The 21733-nt window shown below is 45.6% G+C and overlaps 1 protein-coding gene across 1 annotated transcript in view; it reads right to left on the bottom strand.

Moving 5' to 3' along the window:
• The window catches only part of RPRD1B (regulation of nuclear pre-mRNA domain containing 1B), a 26155-nt gene extending 4489 nt beyond the window's left edge, over nucleotides 1–21666 (bottom strand). Inside the window, exons 1-5 of the mRNA XM_035901315.1 lie at nucleotides 20401–21666; nucleotides 19155–19288; nucleotides 12128–12240; nucleotides 10143–10269; nucleotides 8916–9091 (exon numbers count right to left, since the gene is read on the bottom strand). Of these exons, the coding sequence (XP_035757208.1) occupies nucleotides 8916–9091; nucleotides 10143–10269; nucleotides 12128–12240; nucleotides 19155–19288; nucleotides 20401–20579 (729 nt within the window). The 5' untranslated portion in view covers nucleotides 20580–21666. The remainder of the gene's footprint in view (nucleotides 1–8915; nucleotides 9092–10142; nucleotides 10270–12127; nucleotides 12241–19154; nucleotides 19289–20400) is intronic.
• Between the last annotated feature and the right edge of the window lie 67 nt (nucleotides 21667–21733).

A 21733-nucleotide genomic window follows, 5' to 3' on the forward strand; every position in this document is an offset into this window, starting at 1 on the left:
GCCAAACTCTGTCAAGAGTGAATATTGGCAGATTTTTTTTTTTGCTGCAGTAATTCTTACTAATGATAGGACAGAAATCAAGAAGAGGAATGCAGCTGGCAAGTCCTCCAAGTCTGATAAATGGTTAGAAGGTGCAAATTCCAAGCATAAGCCAAGAAAATACCTCACTTACTGACTGAATTGCCAAGGGCCATGCACAAGAACTCTGTAAAACCAGGTACAATGCAACACCCAGCTGCCCAGGCTGATGTGCTGCCGCTTCCAGGGCAACCCCGACAGGGCAACCAGGACAGGCTGCTCCTAGCGGGCAGTTAGAACTGGGACACCGTGGGGTTTTACCCAAGGGTGATTTGTGTGACCACTACAACTGTGTTAGATCCAAACAATATCTCTGTCCTGAGAGAACTATTTAGGGGAGTGAGAATCTTGCCAATGCCTTGCTGGATAGCCCGGCTCTCAGAAAACATGCCGACAAACGAGAATCCCTAGGATGCATGCAAACTGTACTGCTGTCCGCCTTGCTGGATAGCCCGGCTCTCAGAAAATCCCTAGGATGCATGCAAACTGTACTGCTGTCCTGGTTTTTGTGCTATGTCAAACATACAGACTCAGGAGCAATTCCTCCACACATCAACAGCAGCAACCTGTCCCACATTTACAATTAACAGCTTCAAATATTTCGGAAAAACATTGCTCTTAGCATATCCCCATTTTTAGGGACACACTACACTGAGCGCTACATGAAGTACTGAGCTATCAGAAACACCTTCTCAATTTGAACAGAGACTTTTGTACATAGAAAAAAGAAATCAAGTCACCTTGAGAACTACATTTGTTCAATTCTAAGTAATTCTACCTGACTAGTAGGTTAATGCAGGCATTAAGGAGCCCACACAAAAGTTTTTGTTAAAGCAACGAGGTCTAAATCCTACCTGTAAAGAGAGAGAGAGAGAGAGAAAAAAAGTAGTCTCAAGGAGAAGGCAGCAAGAGCCCCCAAAACCATGAATTACTCTGGCTCAGAAAAAGATGACTAAATTCAGGAATGGAAACGATGTATGAGGGAGCAATCCAGGAACCAAGACTTCCTAGAACAGATGAATACTTGCCAGACAGATTTGATGCACAACATGGACTACGGCAGAGAACTCTCTCTTGCATGCTTAACACCTTCCATCTGCTGTGGTACCAAAACGCTGTGCTGATCCCTGGCCGAGCGGTAAGGGGCTTGCGAGATGGGATGCCAAAGCTGGGTCAGGGAGCGCCGGCCGCACCGAAGCGCCCGGCAGGCACACCAAGCCCAGGCACACCAAGCCCAGGGTGTCAAAGACAGAGCCTGCAGGCAGCCCGGCACTCCTGGGCAGCTGCTCCTAGAAGAGGAGAATTCTGAAGCCCTGCTGCAAGATGGAGGAAGCACCTACCAGGGAGATGAAATCCTTCGTACGAAGCGCAAGGCACGCTTATTTGTATCTGCCATTTGTACTGTTCAGGAACGCAGCTCAGCGCCACTCAGGCATAGGCATGAGCAGAGACACGTAGCCCCCTTCCAGGCTCGGGGGCTTTTCTTTTTCCACAAGGCGAGTCGTGGCCATATGCTGCAACGCAGGACTCTGGAAGCAGGTTTTATGGGGAACCGTGCTCATGTAGCCCACGACACGCTTTGAAACGGCATCTTGCAGGTTTTTTGCATAAGGTCCCTCCATTCTATAAACTGAGCAAATATGAAGTGCACTTAAAAGAAACCGCTGCTTTCTGAGGTCTTAGTTTGTCCTCCATGTGTCTGGCTAATTGCCTGGCTGCATAGTAGGCTTTCATTAAGATTAATAGTATTTGGATGCTATTTGCTTGGTTTTGACAAAATAATGAGATCTTTGCTGTAAGCAGGAGTTTCAGGATGATACAGCAAAAACTGGCGCCGTGCCACACGAATGCTTTTGCTAATCAACATTCCCTTTCAGCATGCAGCATTCTACACCCACCATGCGGAATTAGCCACCGAGTCCTTGAAACCAACGCAAAATCAGCATTAAACACCACTGAACGGAACAGACTGAAGCGATTCATTCAAAAGAAGCCTTGCCTGAACGCTATAAAGCTGACTGTAGTCGACAGGACAGGAAATTCATTCTGAGGACCGCTGCGTGGCTGGGTTCACCTTGTCAAGGTGCTCAGCACGGGCTTCATTTTATTTTAGTTTCGAATTTGCAGTGGACACTTCCATTCCTGTGCTGGGTCAAGCAGTAACACGCTGTAAGTCATCACAGCAATCGCATCTACTGAAAACCGTCTAGTTAAGCATTAATGAGAACCGAGAAAGCAAACAGGAGGAGCAGCCAGTCAGGCTCAGGGTTGATGTGCTGCAGCTTGAGCCAGGTGTACGGAAAGCAAAAGACCACGAAGTCAGGGGAAAAAATGCCCCAGAGGCTCGACCAAAACTCTGAAGAGAATACACGGCGAAGCAAGAGGTTTGACAGGACTATGTTTATAAGGTCCTGTAAAATCTCTGCTTAAAAACCTTAAATACACCACACGCTAGAGCAGGTCGATCGGGTATTTCCTTAGCTTTTGCTGCTTGCCACTTAACCTACATGAAGTACTTTTAAAACACACTCGTTGAAACACGTTAGGATGTCACAACGTCAGCGTATTTACAAGAAATGACCAACATGAAGGGTGTTGGGAGAAGATTACCACAAATTAGAAGCTTTCTAAAGCAAGGAGAGTCAAGTTCCTGCCCAGCAGTTTCGGCCAAAAGAAGGCAGCTGACACACACTCACACAAAAATCAAGAGAGAAAAGAGCCGGAAGCAAAGCACGAATTATCCATAAACTTGCTTATTTCCATGCAAATTCAACTGAACACAAGTGAGCGATTAGACCTGATCCAGAATCCAAAGACCCCTGAAATAGTGTCCGGACACTTGCTGGACTAGGACACACATGAAGACGACCTGCATCTGCACAAGCCTGGCAGCACGGCGGCCCTGCCCCTCCGCAGGGCGAACCAGCACGAGCCCAGCACCGCTCTGGAACGGCCCCTTGGCAGAGCTGCCGCAAACCTGCGGAGAAGAGAGCAGAAATGCCTACAGCTGCACAGCACATCGCCCGTGTCCTGGCACCCGGACCGCAGGAGCGTGTGTTTTGGTGCCAAGGGGACAGAACATTCTCCAGTACCTGGCAGAACTCAACAGCAGCGGTGCAGCCAGCACAGCAAACGCCTTGGGGTTCTTAACAGCCACACAGTCAGTTTGCCCCTGCAAGAAGTCAGATAACAGAGAGGGAAACGTCTTCCATTTCACAAGTTCAGTGCAGCGGAACCCATCTCAAAAGCCAACTGAAAACAAACGCTAGCAGTGAAGCCAGTCTTCCTTATTTTGCAGCAGCACTAAACCAACAAACATGGTTTTTATACGACACTTCTGAGAGATGCAGTCCAGGGATCAGAGCTTGAATTATGTATTTCCTTTCAGAGCTACAGTTCATTTTCATACCTTAAATTTGTTCACAGTTTTGCTCTTTTAAATTTGACAAGGCTTCTTTTTTTGCGGCATCGTTCATCACACTTCACCAGCGATGGAATTTCTGCTCTTGGCACAATTACACGCTCTGAAACCGTAACTTGCCTCCTTGCTCTCCTCTTTGCTGAGGACAGCTTTAAGTTGAGTCAGCAGGAGAGGCCTCTGCAGAGCATTTCTCCAGCTGCTGGAGATGCCGCCTCCTCTTCTACCAGCCTTCACAACATTTAAAAGCTCTTGGAATCAGCCCAGGCTGCCCCTGTACAATGGCAACGAAACCTGGCTTCGTTTGCAACATACCCTTCCCACAACAGATACGGGGGGGCGCAAATGATGTTCACAACAAAAATCAACATTTAGGGCACAAGCAAACAGCTACATATTCACCCCTCCGTTTGCTAAGCAAAAGAGTAGTTTAATACTGGTTCACATCAGTAAAATGCATGAAACCATTCTATATTAATACTGAATGATTTTTATTTGCTTTTATTTTTTTAGTACGATTTCATTTGCAGTACTGCTATAGCTATGAATACCTACAAAGTGAAGAAATTCTACTTTTGCGTTGTGCAAAGAACACATCTGTGGCCTCGAGCCACGCACCGCACAACAGCGCCAGATTCACCGCCGTGTTCGTGCATTCTGTCACGACAAACCAGCCTTCACTCCTGCCCCACGGCCAAGGGCACAACTGGCTCACAGCTGGCAATACTCATGTGCAGTTGGTCCCTTTCTACCATGCTGATCAGCAGTTCCTGGGCCTGGGTGCTCTGGGCCTGGGTGCTCCTGTTCAGGGTCGCCTTGCCCTGCCCGGGTGTAGAGCAGGAGACCTCCCCCCGCTGCCTTGTTCCCACAGCTATTTCCGGCTACTTACACACACATGAAATGCTGACGTTTTTGTTGCCTGGCTGAAAAACTAAAACTTCCCTGCCTAAACCACTGAAACGAATATACCACAACCCAAGAACTCTTGTCCGAGAGGAACGCAGCAGCCACAAAGGCATGCCAGCAGCGACACGCAACAAAATCCTAAGCAACACAGCAATAAATTGCATATTAACCCGCTGAACTAAATCGTATTCCAAGAAAATGTGCAGTGCTGGGCAGTCCAGAAACCCTCTAGTGAGAATGTACTTCATGTTGCAGAGATGTGCTATCTTTGAGGGTTGGCAAACTCATATGGCCACAGCTTTAACACCTTATGAAAGGTGCCTTGAAGCCATGAATATTAAAAACCACCACCATCTAAAAACCCCCACAGCTCTCAGCAGGATTCTAAGTCACAGTTTTTCAGATGCAGCCAACAATCAGAACATTTCCCCTAAATTGAATCTGAAATATAGTACGGTGTTTGTATTTGTACACACATGCACAGACATATTCGTACGTATACACACATACCCCACGTACACACCGTACTGTATATACATACTGGACATCCTATAGCACGTTCCTCATGTCACCTTTTACAAACGGAGGTACCTGGAGGGCAGGGGGAAGAGCTCAGCATCACTGACTGCAAAGCAAAACAGAAATTCTGAATGCGTTCTCCTCTTGATTTTTTTTCCTCTTTTCCCCATTAGATTAAAACCACCCGCCCTCTACTCACTCCGAATGTTCCCTTGTCAGTAGTTAATTCAGACGCCCATAAAGCTTCCGCACAATGTGCCATTTTCTAGCATTACTTGCTTCTCCTAGTCCCATCTATTTAATTGACTTCATTTTACAGTCACCTGGTCCACCCACATGGAAAGGTTCTCCCGGGTATCGCCCCCGTACATTTCAGCTTCACACAAACTGATTCCCTGGATCTTCTCCACAAGCCTGCCACAGGCTCGGAAGGGGACACGGACTTCAAAAGCCAACGCTTCCCCTTGAAGTTGTGCAGGCTCAGGTGCTAAAGGACACAAACCCTCCCTGGCCGATTGTACTCTGCAATGGTAACAGGCACCGCAACGGCCAGAAATAACACAAATCAGAGAACTTTCGTTGGAACTGAAATACTCATACGAGGTACAAAGACGCCTTAGCTCATTCTTCTGGAAATACCAGTTCCTGTTTCTATGCCCGCGCGAAAATGGGTTTATTTCTTGACACCTGCTATTATGGGAGTCTAGGCCAAGCTCTGATCCAGCCCAGGCCATGGCGATCACACGGCAGCCGCAGTACCAGGCCCACAGCTCCCGACTGAGATGAAGCACCGCATGAGGAGAAACTCAGTGTTCAGATGTGGAACGACAGAATCCACCACACTTCCACAGCGAGTTAACCTAAGGAATATTTACCCTTAAAAACATTCGCCTTGCTGTAGGCTGTTCAGCATCAGCTTTGATCCAGCTGATTTTGCTCTGCAGCTGATTGCCAGAATTAAAGGAATGCTACCTTCTCCTTCCTAGCACTTCTAGACTACAATCAGATTATCACAACCTCCACCCCACCCCAGATAAATTAATCCCGAGTATTACACTCTCACTTTTTCAACTGCTACCCGAAAAGCAGCGTTTCTCCGTGTGTTATGATCTCCAGGCTCTGTGCCAGCTTCCTCCCTCCAAATTACCAGTGCTTCCTAGCACCACGTTGTTCAATCCTTAATCGTGCCAGTCTGTACCAACACTGACGTGTAACTCAACGCCCGAGACCACCTTTCTCAGCATAATGTCCCTTAATTAAACAGCTTTTCTGCAACCAGCAAGAGCTCTGTGTCACAGGGTTTTGACGCTGCAAAGCATTTTGAGCGTCAGCCCACCAGACACGAACACACTGCGTGCATGTATGTGCTTTGAGAAGTCGCTGCATTTCACGAGGGATGGTACTAACAGGATTAGTAAACAACTGCAGCTCTTTAGACCACAAAAGCTGCAGCTCAAAAGATGCAGGTTAGCTACTTTCATTGCTATCACAGTGAGAGAATCTGCTCTGTGAGTAAATAAACCACAAGAAATATCCAGACTGATTTCCAAATTACACATTTCCATACCTTAAAGTAAAGCCCCGAGCCGTATTACTGCCGGAACCCCCCCTTCCCCAACCAGCAGCCTCGGCTAGGTCAGGACAGCAAAGCAAGCAATCCATCCATCTTCTATCTAAAACCGCCATCTCATCCGAGAGCCGGAAACCTACTTCACAAGAGAGAGAACGTGACAGTCAATGGTGCCAAAGATTCCGGAAAGATACCTCGAGAGAGCAAAGCCTACAATGAGAGAGATGTAAAATCAGATTGTTTTAAGCTCTTTTCTTATTTCAGTCTTTGCCCGAGTAAATGTTTTGGGTTTTGATACATTCTTAATTGCTACAAGAATTTCAGACCCTTCCATTAAAATGCTGATTAGCACTACAAAGCAAAACCCAGGCTTATCAATAATGTTCCTGCGAGAACATCAAAGACTCCAACAAAGCGGATAACAGATATGGCCTGCCGTATCTGGAACCCACATCTCCTGCTGTTTGTTAACCCTCTGCACCTCCAGAACAATGGAATGCTCTGATCAAGCAACATCCCTCAGCTAAGATTCGAGATCCGACAGGAACAGGGACTGTGCCTTTATGTTAAGCAAGTATTAAAGTGTGGCGTTTCCCACAACTCATTTTAGGCTTCTAGCGGAGCAGGGCCACCTTGTTTTGGCAAAATGGCAAGGGTGAGCCTAGACAGATCCAGTACGGCCCCTCTCTAGTCTCCAACGCGCTGAAGAACGTGTTTACGCTTAGCAGTGGGCAAGCGACTGTCCTGTCGCCATCAACGGGATTATTCCCACCAACAAAGCAGCTCAGCCAGTGAACTGCTTAATCTCCAGGATTACATTTCTGCCTCTGCCGGAGCTGCAATTCCTTACCAAAAGGATATTTTCCAAAACACCACCACAACTGTCACAACATTTCAGCTAGTGCATTAGAAATTTTAATTTAATGTTGTCGTTGTGAATTTCGTAATTTCACAGTCTCAAACTGACTCCCATGTATGGATTGTTCTGGGCTTTTAAAGCATTGCCGTGCAGCATTTTGCTACTTAATTCTTGCCTCTTTTAAAAAGTAAACGGCAACATGCCTGCCATTTATATATTTTTATACATATATCGCACACACACGTGCATGTTTCTACGACACAGGTGTCCTCTCAGCCAGGAAAAAACCCCATGACCCAAGCCTCTCACTAGTATTCAGCAAATCAATCAGGTGCTAAAAGGATTTGGTTTTAGGGGATCTTTCATATCTGCGTTTGAAAGTGCCTTTTAATGACTCAGTCATAAGACAGACGCTATGCTTGAAGAAACCCAAGCCAAACAAGCCAACAGAATTATTAACTATCCCGTCTAATTCTGAATGCAGCATCAGCACTTGTCTGGCTGATTTGGAGAAAATATTGCTCTGGAAAAGCAACGCGTTTGTAGCCACAGGAGATTGAGAAACTCTAATCTAAACACACATGACAAAGAAAACATTCAGAATTAAAGTCACCTCAGAACAATGTTGCCTAGCTGTCAGAGGATTAGGTTTGTCATGACAGTAAACAGAGCCCACACTTGCTCCAGCACAGTCTCCTTCCAGAGGATTTTTGTCCTCTACAGCAACCCCCGTCCCACCCAGCAGCAGCTGTTCCTCATAACCGCGAGCCAGCCGCGCAGAGGAAGCCCTTCATGGGCCGCCAAGGGGCAGTTTAGCAGATGGCAGAGTGACACACAACCACAACCATTAATTAAACTTCCACACTAGTCCCAAGATGCGGCGCTGAACGAAATTCCACCGAGAAAGAACGTTTCAGCGCAACGCCCGGCTGCCGCAGCCCCTGCACCCGCTCTGGGACGCGCAGCCGGTGCTCGGGTTCAGTCTCCTTTCATGGCGTCCTGCCCTCCTTGCTCAAGGGAGCTACGGCAGGAAACACAAGTCATCGTCCTCCCTGTCAGCCCAATTTGTACGCCGTCACAGAAGCGGTAGGTAAGAGTGGCTGTTAAAGGAGGGATGCCAGAAGATCTTGTTTAAACTGCAGCCCCTGATCAAGTAGGGAAGCAGATGAGGGGCACCCAACCATAAGGAAAAGCACAGCAAAAACACAACTAATAAAAAAAAGCCCAGCTAATTATGGCAGAGGGAGGCTGACTTTTTGGAAATGGGGATTTCGTAAAAAAATAGAGAAAATCTGAAGAAACTTTGTTGAGTGAGCCTATTTTTCTTTAAAAAGTATTGAGTCCTCGGCCATCCATGTCCGTGGGTATTAAAACATACCAGACTGAACATCGGAACAGATTTGTTTCCTCCAGACTTTTTACACCGTGTCCTTACTCTTGTTTTACTCCCAGTGTAAAAATAACACCTAGAATCATTTCCCTCGAGAGAATCACACGGACTAGGAGTCAAGCGGGAGCATCTGGTGAGGCAATCGGCTTGCCACAGCAGTGCAGTCACTACTCACTTCTAGCTTCTTCTCCTTCTCTGTCAATACATCCTTCTGATTCTGGGTGTACTCAATCAGCATGCGTGCCAGCTGGCGCCGGTCCTCCAGCTCTGCTGCCAGCCGGCCATTGTACTCTGCTAGTAGCAGGCATGCTTCGTCCACGGTCTTCGACAGACGTTCGGCTGCCTCTTTGTCTGCATGCAAAAGCATTTGGTGATTTAGAGGACAAAGTTTAAAACTTTCATCTGTGACAGAAGGGCTACAATTCACCAGGCACGCGTACAATAACATCTCATTCATAAACACACTTCTGGCTTGCCAGGAAAACAAGAGTTCTTATCACAGGGGATATAAAGGAAATGGGCAGGACTCACGACCCAGGAACGGTCCTTTTTAGACGCTGACATAACTGACTGCATTTTGTCCTTGCATAGATATCAGTGCTTGGGGGGAATAAATCTATGAAGTTAGCCTCTATAAGCAGGTTAATTAAACCAAAACTTCAGGCTGTACTTTCAGAATTCAGTTAAATCGGGTGTTTTTCACATCTAAACACGTATGCACTTCTTTTCCCTGAGTAGCTCCTCGCGTGTCAATACGAGCCAACACATGAACTGCACACTAGACCTCCCCGTTGGACACTGCAAGAGGGTATTACAGAGGACTGAGGACGTGACAGTTCATGAGTTCTAAAAACCACTTCCGGGAACAGGAGTCAAATCAGTTGAACCTTTAAGTGCTTCCACTCAGATTGCTTTTCAAATACAATTGCAAAAGTCCGTTTAAACAAAGACTGACAGACTAATGGGGGTAGCGCGTTTATTTTTCCGTAGCAAGCAAGGAGTACGTATGTACTTGGCACAGCCTGACAAAACCCAAAATAGCTACCAGTCAAGGTGTGCAAAACCGAAACACATTCATTCGAGAACGCTGGCCCTGTTTACTTTACATTCTTGCAAAATGCTGTTGATGCTCTCCAAGTACAAAAGCCTTGGTCCAAGCCAAAAAGATGGAAGCAGCTACGTACATTTCATCTTCAATTTTACTTCCAAGATTGCTATCTATTAATTATGCAAGAGCTAGAAATCAAGGACACAAAAGCAGAAATTCGCTCCACCATATACTGTGATTATTTAGAAATCAAAGGTTTTGTGGTTTGTTTTTTTTTTTGTTGGTGGTGTTTTGTTGTGTTTTTTTTTTAAGTTATCCTTTGGACTCATGTTCACTCATCTCTCAGTTTCATACCTGTAATTTTCTCCAGTAATGAAACATCTTGAACTTCCTGAGGCAGGGAGGCAATTTTTTGCCGCACCGTTGCATCTCCTGATGCTGCATTTTCCAGGTCTTGAAGGGCTTTGATCAAATCCTCGGTCTACAAGACAAGTTAGCCGACATTAAACCAGGTGACTTCCGTGCCATTTCTTGTGGATGTGGCCACTGCATCTGAGGTCCCCTACCTTTGAAAGCAACCTTTTGGGGAATATCTTCTTCAAGTAATTTTTAAACTCTTGCTTCCTAACATAGGGAGTATTCACTAAGTCTGCAATATCCTATTGTTTATGAACTTAGACATTATTACGGCAGGATCATCTTTTTCAAGACTCTGCAGCGGAAACTTCTCACTCCAATTAGAGAAGTGCCCATTTAAGACAAAGCTAGAAAGAGCACGACCACATGGGTTTGAGAACCAGCCCTCTGCCCTTCGTGTTGCATCACATCGGGACTATGTCTTTTAGCCGAGCATCCCTGACGCTTTCTCTTAGACTAGCAGGACTGTACGTGCACCTTTGTTCTATTCCAAAGGAGCATTCTGACATAGAAAAAAAAAAAAAATCCCAAAACCAAAAAAAAAACCCCAAACACCACCCCCCCAACCCCTCCAGCTTCTATCAGTCCAAACAAAACTGTATCAGATTTCCATTAGAGCTTTGTAACTGGTTGATGACGATGACAGCTATCCCTGTGAAAGCAAACTTTACACTGTCCTGATTTTGCCCGGCCGGTGCTCTCCCTGCGTAGCTCAGCCGGCCCCTCGGAAGCGCGCTCCCATCTGCAGTTAAGCTGGACTCCGCTGCACCCCCTCAACTCCACCTCTCAGCTAGTTTTAGTGCAGTGAGGAAGAGTGTGTCCATTTAAACAAACACACTCAAAATGGCCCCTAGCTTGAAAGGGACGTGGATGAGGACAGCCTTCACAGGACCGCCCCGACACACCGTATGGCCTCCCTGCTCAAAAAAAAAATTTTTAAAAAAGGAGAAAGACAAACTCCCTAACAGGGAGGAAAAAATGTTGCTGCTTTGTTTTAAAAAATACTGGAGCTTTAATGGGAGTTTTTTGAAACTGGCACACTAGCCCTCTAACACCACCCCGGCCCTGTAAACGGCATTTCAATAGCTCAAAAACTAATAAAAACACTGAGAATTTTTAAATATTTTTTTTAATCTGAAAAATAAAGGAGTCCATTACCTAATATTTACTACTTCTTTGCAAGCTGCTAATGATTTCCAACAGTAACAAACACAATGTTCATCATCAAAAGAAACCATAAGCTGCAAGGCAGCTGGAGGTAAAATCAACAAAAAAGTCTCCCTTGCTTCCTTGGCCACTGTTATTTATTTTTCAATGGTCGCACTCTGCCAGATGAAGGGCATTTTTTTTTATCCTTTTGAAATAGACAATGGTTCAACCTGTGTTCATTGTGCCTTAAATGGCAGAAATGCCATTTCTGCCTTAAAAGGCAGAAATTGCCTTAAATGGTCAGAATGATGCTCTATTTCATTCCTACTATTTCCACATCAGCCTCAAAATAAAGTATGCAGAACTGGTTTTCCACACAAATCCATCAAAGGTTGAGCTTTTTAATAGCTGACGGAGAGATGTGTCCTACAACAAAAAAATAATTAAGTTTTAACTGTGTTACAACTTTGGGCTTGAGAGATTACACCCCTATCTTAGAAAGAACTTAAAACATGGTCTGTCCTCCTAGCAGTCCATTGGGGTTCTTTACTGGGGGTACTACTCAGACCTTGGTTTAGACCACCTGAAATGACTCAGAAGTGGCACCGTGTTTCAAATGAAAAAAGAATCTGTTCCATTTCACGTGGACTTCTCAACCCCCAACTGAATTTCTCCATTAAAAGGATTTTACTTGTTGGCAGCTCCACCTTGTGGCTGTAGCACACAGGAGGTGGCTTTTGGAACAACTCCCTCTCTCAACCCGTCCCACATACCAGCAGCGGCCCAGCACTGGGGTCTTGGGGTGAGTAGCTCCCAGGGTAATCATCATCTTCCTCCTCTTGTATTTGCTGAAAAGTCCGCTTTAAAGACTTCTTCTCCTCTGCAACTGAAGACACATATAAGCAACTCATTTGGATGCCAGATCTGCCCACCTTAACTAGCTCTACTTCAAAAAGCTGTACCAGATATCTGCTCCGATGACTGAGCTCTCTGAAGAGGATGACCACAGTTGGACTCTAAACGTTGGCATCATATTCCAAATGCTCAAATACAAAACCCCAATAAAAGGTTGATGTTGCCCGCACACGTGTACACTCTGTACGTGCAAGTACAAGGATACGGTCTTCACATCAGCAGTGTGCACCGCATACGTATTTGTGCCTCCTACACTGCAAGCAGGAAAGGCAAGTAAACGTCCTCTGTCAACAAACGGCAGGTCGTCACCCTGCTCAGACTCCCTGGTTAATACCATGTACGCAGGGAAGGATTTCTATCAGCAGAAATGAAGCACCGAAGCTAAGACACATACAGACAGAAGAATTTCAGGTTATCTTTTTGCACCTTTTGTATACACTCGCAGTGGTCCCACAATCAACTAAATGACTGCTGGTTACTCAAACTTCCACTCTTCCATCAAAACAAAGACTTCAGAACAGCTCTGTGAAATCAAAACTCTAAGATGTGACAGCAACAACAGCAATGGGCAGAGCATGAACTGATCCCCAAGCAGGTAACCTACGGCACTGCAGAAATAAGGACTTCATAAAGCAAGGCAGTGTTGGTTAAGCAAACCCTAGCGTAGCATACCTTAGCTTGAAAGGGAGGAGACAGTTTATTCAGTGAGTCAGAAGTCTTAACGCAGCCTTTGATCCAGTTACAGAGCCTTCAGAAGAAGACAGATCATGCTTCAGACTCGCCACCAAAATTTCTAAGAGCTAGGGTAATTTGTAAGAACGCTTTGGACAGTCTTGAGAACATGTCTTCAATGGAATCAAGTCTTGCTGAGATAATCATGGAGTTCAAGGGCAACATTTTGTATATACTTTGATTCACAGGAAAATCCAACGTCACTCTTGATTTAAAATTAAATCAGTCTGCCCGATGCTAATGAGGAAAGGTCTGTCCTGCCTTGTCAGATCAGGAAGTATGTCTGGAAAACTTTATTTTATTGGAGACAAAGTCAGAGGTGCTGCACATCCTGCTCCTCTGGGAAAAAGCTGAACGACCCTCGTGAGGTAGACACACACACATCTCTGCTAGAAAACAGAGTTACTCAACGGAAAGCAAAGCAGCACAGAAAACTGCTGCCCTAAACCAAATGAATTTTTGATGCGTGCTAGAGCAAAGCTATCCAGGCTAGGAAAAGGCACAGTGCAAGTACTGAGTGCATACAGCTGATGTAGTAAGAGTACTTGATAATCTGACCGATGAGCAAGATACCAGATCAACAAGGAGAGTGGCTGCTGTCCACCGAGATCGCACAAGAAACCAGCTGAGTTCAACAGGAGACGCGCAGAGGACAAAATGGCCAAAGAGAGCACGTGAAGTTATGTAGCCCAATGCAGCGTGCCGTCAGTATTTATCACTTGTGTGCACTTATCCTAAAGGAATTAACCAACAGAGGATAAAGGCAAGGTAACAGAAGAACGCATGACCGTGGCGCGCACAGAAGTGAAAATGAAAATGAGAACTGGGATTCAAATTGCCGAAGAGCTATCCCTGCTGTCTGCCAACTAGTCTGCCACAAGACACAGTATTATGCCTGCTTACTGCTCCAGCACAGAGGATTCAGAACGCACTGAATTTTTCATCTGAACAAGAAGCGAGTTCGATTGGGAACAGTCAGAAGGTGGCAGATGCATGAACATCTGCAGCCCAAGCACCAGTGGCTAGCTGGCATATCTGAAGAGAGGCCATTCCTTGAGCATATGAACGGCGGCGCATGGGACAAAGTGGCCAGCAAAGGAGCACTGATGAAGCAGTCAGCTTTGAAGTAGCATTTTGGGCACGAGTAGCATGACAAACGTGGACTGTTGCCCTTCCTTCCTCGGCATTGCTAAACAGAGGCAGCAGAAGACCTCACCGAGGAATCCTAGAAACACCATCTGCATTTCATCAAAACAGAAGGAAACCCTCACACTTAGTTTCAAACTCAAGAGCGTATGGTGGAAGAGGACCCCTGGAAGAGAACAGGAATCCAGGCATAAATTGTAACACGCCCTGCCTGGGTCGCTCTCAGAATCTGCTAGCCAGCAGTAATTTAACCATTGCAGCCTACGCTTCTGCAAAAGTCTGTCAAATCCAACACGGGAAGCGGAAAGCAAGCATTAGGAGCGTCTAAAACTGATCAGAATTCAGCAGTGGTGTGTAACACCCATCTTCTGAAACAACCAAGAGAGCCTTGCACAATAGGGACAGCTTCCTCCAGGAAAATCAAGAGTCCATTCCTGACATGGACATAAAGATGACAGAGAAGCCACTACTAGAGATGAAACCAGCTTTCCTGCTTCACTGGTGTCTTCTTCACAGCGCAGTAACTGAACTACCCCCTAAAAGCCTTCAAAGACCAAAGCACTTCCTTTCTCCAAAATGACAGACGATTGCTGTCGTAACAGCGTTGCAGAGAAACTCCGGGTTGTTATCTTGCTGCTGCAGCGTCTGGGGAGACTTGTAAAGGTGTTTCTCCACCAACTTTTCAGTCTTCAAACCATCTGCAATGGCTTGAGGAAGCTTACGGTGCCAGAGACCTCAATGACAGAGCATGAGTTTTTCCTGTAAGCTGGGAGCACAGGAGATCTTCCCACCTAGGGTGTTCCCCTTTTTGTTCTCGTCTCTTGATGACTGGTTTTGGAGGTAAACAGCCTTCTTTGATTTGACTCCAGGCTGATACACACAGTAAAGAGAAACCATCTGTGGAATCTGTATACACACATTCAAAAGGATAACTAGGAGTTTAAAACTTCATTCTGTTAAAAACAGTGGCTTTATGTGGGGGTTTTTTAATCTCAAGGCAATATAGAACTATTATCTTCTCTCCTGAGGACTGTGTTATGTTCACCTCCTCATCCAAGAGGCAGCCACACCCCAGGGTAAGGAGTTCCCCATGCAGATAGCGCCTTCCACTGGCGGGAACTGCGCAAAGGGTTCAGATTTAAAAAAAAATAAAGTCCTTAATTCACACGAGGATTTATCAGCCTTGGCACCGCTACATCATGTGCCTTTTCTGACCGTTACTACAGTTAGGGGTCAAGTTGCATGAGCAGAAACATGCAAGGAAAGCCCACTGACAGCTACTGCAGCTCTAGAGTAACAGGCAAACCTGTGAGACAGGGGCTTCTGCAGGTCTCTATGTAACTGTTTACTCGACAGGAAGGCCAGCTGAATTTAAGTGGGTTTTTATGTGTTGGCAGGACTGCCATCCTCAATCAGCATAACAAAAACTGTAACTAAAAACTAAACTTCTGTAGGCTTTAGGCTCCAGGCAACAGGAGTTTAGCAACTAGTGCAAGATCCAAGTAAACTCAGATGAAAGAGACTTTTGGGAAGTGATGGAGGACAAAATATTGAATACTACAACAACAAAAAATTGACAGCTTTCCTAAAGAAAAGAGAAGACCATTGCAGAGCACCAGAAGACCAGAACAAGAGAAATCTAACGGTCCAGTGTACCCTCCAACTGTTTGTTTCTTTGGGGGCAGGTTACTCATGACTGTTCTCATCACACCGTACGTTTGCTGGCAGCCTCTCCTAGGTCAAGCATAACTGGAGTTGATCTGCTCCAAAATTCTACCAAGTCTTGTCCCCAGGTGCCTTCATCTCCGTTATTCTTGGTAGTGTGCCCGCCCGCTCTCCTGCCTGATGCTTTTCTCCATATTTTAATGTGGGTCTGGCTTCCCGTGCCAGAATCTGCAATATAAAGGCAATCAGAGCAGGTGGGGAGCAGTTCAGGTCTGCATTATAGTGGGACACTCCTTCACGGCAGCACATTCAAGGACCTCCTTCAACCACTTATTACCAAGACAATGAAAAGAAAACGTCAGCTATACAGGTTGTGTTACCTAAAGGACTTTACATCAAACCTCTGCAGACCTAGTTTTCCCAGGCTGAGAGATAAATGGGTGGTTCCTCTCTTCCCTACTGCTTGTAAACAGAAACATTCTAATAAAAATGAGATTAATGAGAAAGCAAATGCAAGCTTAATGAATACGTTTAGACTTAAAACAAGATAAAATATCAATATTCAAAAGCTCATTTCCATGTGTATGTATTTTTCCTTAAGGAACCTGGAAGACTAAAATGTGGTAGTGAGGTGCACCACTGGGGAAGTCAAGAACAGGGAATATGGGTTGCTTAGAAAGGGCTGGAACTCTTTCTGATGGGAAAGCTTCGTTATTTGTGCAATCGGTTTGTTCCATGGCAGGAACTTAGCACATCCTGCTGACTGAACTGCTATCCATTTACCCAACTGCTAATGAAACGCCACTGAAACACGCACCAGTAAGCTTTAAAGACGTCTTTCCTCACCAATACAGGGCTCTGCATTTTGGGCACGTTTCACAACTCTAAGTGCAGCTGGTGCTCTCCAACCCAAGCCATCCCGTTCAGAGAACAGCACCTACCAGCCCAGGCATTTGGCACCCTGCGATGTGAAGCAGCTGCGGAGAACCGCCTGCGTAGGCTTGCTGCCATACCTTGGGCTGAAGAAAAGAATACTCCTGACCACAGCACCAGATACCCTTAAGGGCCTTCAGAATTTTGTTTAACGGCACAACCTTGTACCAGTCTAAGGATACTACTACCACCTATCTCTCAGCTGCATCTACCCTGGGTGTACAGAAAACCAAGACTTCAGAATGGGTTTGGGGGAGCAGCCTACAATGGTTTTCCACTTCTGTGATAAACATTACGTCTGTAAAACAGACACATTATTGTCCATTTCGCTTACGTTCATCTGTTTGAAAACAGAATAACGGCAACAAAGCCTTCTGCAACACAGTCACCCACCAAGAACTGGACAAACACCACTTTATCTTACAAACCCATAAAAATCCCATGTGGAACTAGCTCTTGCCATTAAGAAACTAATTTGAAAACAAGCCAGTGAAAACAAGGAGAAAAACTCAGAACAACTCTGTGGAGTTTTTCAAATTTCTTTTTCCCTCTTAATTTAAGAAAATCTCAGTTTCTTTTTTACAATGAATTGACAAAAAGGCAGCAATATTCACACTCGTGAAAAGGCCCTAACAGTTCCCTCAAATAAAAGAGACTACATTAATCTCTCCAATTACCCAGACAAAACCTAAGCTCCTCGCCAAGCAAGGATGCGCACACAGCAGTCCCTAAAACGCTTTTATTTCTTCATTCTGTTCCCTGCAGACAAAGGTCTGTTACACTTAGGAAGGGTCTGATTTTGTATAAACATTTCTAAGTTGGGCAGAAAACAGGAGCCGGACTGATTGACCCCACCAGCCAAGAGGAGGAGGACACTGAGCAAGCCGGTTGCCAGCACCAGGAAATTGCAGCCCCGTTCCTTGGACACATGGTATCATCTTGTTTAGATTAAAAATTAAACGCTTGTGAAACACTTGTCGAGGCACCTCAAATGCACAGTTTCAAACCCTCAGTTAATCAGTCCCACAGGAATTTGGGCACCTAAATTCTGTCCTTTCACCACAAACAGGTGTCTTATTGCACCCAGACAACAGCAAAACCCCAATTTGAGCTATTTCGTGTGGAGACCGCTCAGCTTCCGCCCTTCCCTTCTCCCACCACTGGAGCAAAGACCCCCTCTGTCCTGACACAGCAGCGACAACCCCTTTGGTCAGGTCAGAAGGGTCTCCCCCAGCATTTGGGGTAAAAATGGCACTACCTCCTGAACGTCACAGTTAAGCTGCGGCCAGCTGGAAGGCCTCTGCTGTAAGCTGCCGAAACACCCATCCCGCGTGTTAAAACACATGCAACTACAGCCACAGACCTATGCCTTCACATGCCTCATATTAATGCCGCATTAATTAACAACTCCAGTAGACATACCTTGCTTGTTTCCGCCACCTACAATGGCCTAAGAGCACCTTCCTAAGGACGAAGCCAACTCTCTCACAAAGTATCGCACCTCTATGGGGGACAGAGCAAATCCGGTCGAAGCAGCAATGTGCTTTTAGCTAACATGAAGACATTGATGCTTCCTTTAGCTGCCAAGTGGACAAACACTCCCCTGCCCAGAACACTCTGGATTTGTAACGAGCCTCACCTTCCATAGGCGAGGCATCCTACTGCTCCCCTCTTTTCACTACAGTACGACCAGTTCAATGTTCTCAGGTGCTACAGGAGAGGCAGTACCCGCCAATGCAGTATGAAAGCACAATAAAGGCAAGAAGCTTACACTCAGTTTCGCACATCTGTCTCATGCAATAACAAGGTTATAACCATGATGTTCTAACGATGTTAAATGAGGCAAAGTTATTGTCTTCCCCAAATGACATCAGCTGGTGTAAGAAAAAAAAGAGACCAGACAAGCTTCTGGGCATATATTCCAGCCTTCAATTCTTAAAAGTCATAATAAAATACAGTAACTACGCAAAAGAAAAACAAAAAAATAGTGAGACTGAAAGGACAAACTCTATTGAATAAACCATGATAATAACCCAGCTGATCACGCTCAGAGATGTGGAGTGGGACAATTTTAACTCTCAAGGTGGACGCAACAGTTCCCTGCACCCTACTTACTTGTCTTCACATCAAAAGGCAGCCCTGGAGTATTCTGTCTGCATGAGCAGAAGCTGAAATTACCTTAAGCTTAGCTTACTGCCAGCCACAAGTCACCAGGCAACTTTCAGACTGGAACTGCGAGTTCCACAAAAATCAGACTTCTCTCATGGCAATCCCGAAGAATCGCCATGACCAGCTCTGGCAACAACTCGGCTGCAGGAGCCCAGAGCTCAACTCCTCGCAGCACTTTCAGCGAAACGCACCGATTTAAAAAACAAAGCAAAGCACACAAGGAAAGCGATACACATTTACCTTTAGTCTGGGGGCTATTGGAGTCTTCCATAGAAAGTTTCAGTTGCTGGATGAACTCGCTGCCGTACACGCTCCTTTCTTGCCAGATGTTAAGCAATCGTTCCAAGGGCTTTTTGCAGCCCTCATCTGCTTCTCTGTTCAAAGATTAGAACATAATTAATAGCTCAGCTGAAAAATATTCCTTATGTTTTAAGAGAGCATCTTCCAAACTAGCAGCTGCGTCCACTGTAATATTTGCACGTTTGGAGAGAATCCTCATACTGTCTGGGACAAACTGTGCAACACACATTTGTGGCCAGTTCTCCCCTTTTATCGGGGCCAAAGATTGCCTGAAAGCACCCCGCGCTCCCACCCCAAAGTAAAAGCAGGAACAGTTCAGAAGGAATAAACTTGCTACCGTTCAGAGTGTGCAAGAAGAGTTATAAAACACCACCAAGTTGGCATGTTTACAATTCAGAGTATTAACTCCAAACAGTTGTTTCAGTCAATAACATCCCAATTAAAAAGCAGGTTGGTTGGATCATTAGGCACTAAAATGTACTCGTATAGCGCACTGAAAGCTAGACAGCCCTCTCCAAGAGCACACCACTAAACACACGGGACATTAACGTTGTTTCGTTTGGTTGAGATAATAGGAATTATTATGTTAATCAGGGAAAATCTTAACTAAATGGCAGCCCGTTTTTGACAAGATGGTAGCTGCATTGCTGCTGCTTCCCTTTTACGTGTAAAATCCTTTCTTCCCCTGGCAAGGAGACTAATGATCAAGTGGCCACCAAAACGAGCAATGCAAAAAGAAATCCTGCTCAGACCAGAAGACGGACGAGAAACCAGTGACCCAAAATATCCGCTCTTTTAAAGTCTTCTGACAAGGGGGAAGCGCCATTCATAATGTGGCTTTAATAAATGCACGCAATGACTCAGTTTCACTACCCATGAACCGATCCGCAGGATCTTTTGGTAACAATTAAAAATGCACATAGGAGCTGCAGGCAGAGAACAAATGTGTAAAGCTGTGAGAGGCCAATTCACCTACAAACAAGTTTCCCCAACGAGAAATATTAACGCTAAACAGTTCCTAGCTGCAAAGTAGTCAGAATCCCATCTCTGCTAGAGAGGGTACAGGCATCCCTGAGACTTTAAAAGAGCCAAAACCCAACAAAATCCAATCGAATCCGACTTGGTGTAACAAGAATGCAAATCTCTAGAGAGAAGAGCTGAAGAAATACAAGACACAGCTACGTACCTGGCAACGTGAGAAAAAGCATCCACAAGGACAGATTCGAATTCCCTTGTGAATTCAGGACCTTTCCTCTTACTGTTCTGGATGACATCATTTGCTAAATATAGAAACGTAAGTTTCCTACTCGATTTTGCTGGGAAAGGGGAAAAAAAAAAAAAGAAGGAAAAAAAGAGAGTTTGCATTTTTTTCTCACTTCTTTCACCTGGAATGATTGACGCGATTTCCAAAGTTGCTTATAGCTTTTTGGGCTGAAAACAAAGTTCAAAATATTTCCATGTTACCGAGGCAAATCAGAGGCCTTCAAGTCAAGCAGCTCTTGCTCAAGTCAAGAAGCTCTCCTTACTCCTGCTTGGTTTTCTTCTAACTAATTTACAAAACAAACACGAGCTTAATGCTGCTTCTACACAATGACACATCAACGCTGAGGAAAGCTGCGTGAGAAATAAACTTTAAACACACGATTAAAACAAGCTGTTCTAACCTACCAGCTAATCACTGCAACAACAGACTTATTCCTCATTAATTCAATTCAGGAAAAGATCTTGGTACAGAAAAACCACTGAATTCAGAACGGAGTGAAATCACAGGAGAAAGCTATTGTGGAGACTCAAATATTTTTCCAGGCAATGCTGCGCCAAAGCAATGTTGTGTTTCTTCCATATACCATAACTGTTCCCTTCTTGACACTGTCAGCTTCTATTTGACTGGGGCCCGAACGGGCGGGAGACGCTGTTCTCCAGAGTGCGCTGGCCACGAATACCCACGCACGAGACAGAAAACAAAAGCGCTCATTTCCACAGCAGGCCAAACCCTGATCTTTCAAAAATTCGTACTTAATAGCCTACAAACGGCAAGAGCCAGCCATCGCACGGAGGGCTCCTGCTAGGGCTGCACCGGCGCTGCCTGCTCCCGGGGCGAACACTGCTGGCCCCCCAGGACGAGAGAGGTGGCACCGGCTGGCTTCTCCCCGGCCCGGGGACAGGGCATCAACACCGGCACTGGCAGCCTCCCTGCCTTTGTTACGAAGCAATTTAAGAAACTACCAGGAGTTAAGTTAATCTGTAAGGGAAAAAAAATAAATAAAGCACAAAGTATTTCTGGACGATGCTACCAAACAAGCTTTTGCAGATCTCTACAGCCGCTGTCCTTACCTCCTAACCCCTTCGTGCAATTCCGTAACGGAGAAGCAGCACGAATCCAAAATTTAAAAGCAAAATCTGAGCCAAATCTAAACCCTAACCCAACAGCAAAACCTAAGCCACCGAAGCGCTGGGCAGTTAAGGCGAGCGCAGCCGGGGAGGGCGCACCGCGGGTCTGTGCGGCACGGCCTGGCTGG

The sequence above is a fragment of the Egretta garzetta genome, unplaced genomic scaffold (genome assembly GCF_000687185.1).
Source record: "Egretta garzetta isolate BGI_Z169 unplaced genomic scaffold, ASM68718v1 scaffold999, whole genome shotgun sequence".
Taxonomy (NCBI): domain Eukaryota; kingdom Metazoa; phylum Chordata; class Aves; order Pelecaniformes; family Ardeidae; genus Egretta; species Egretta garzetta.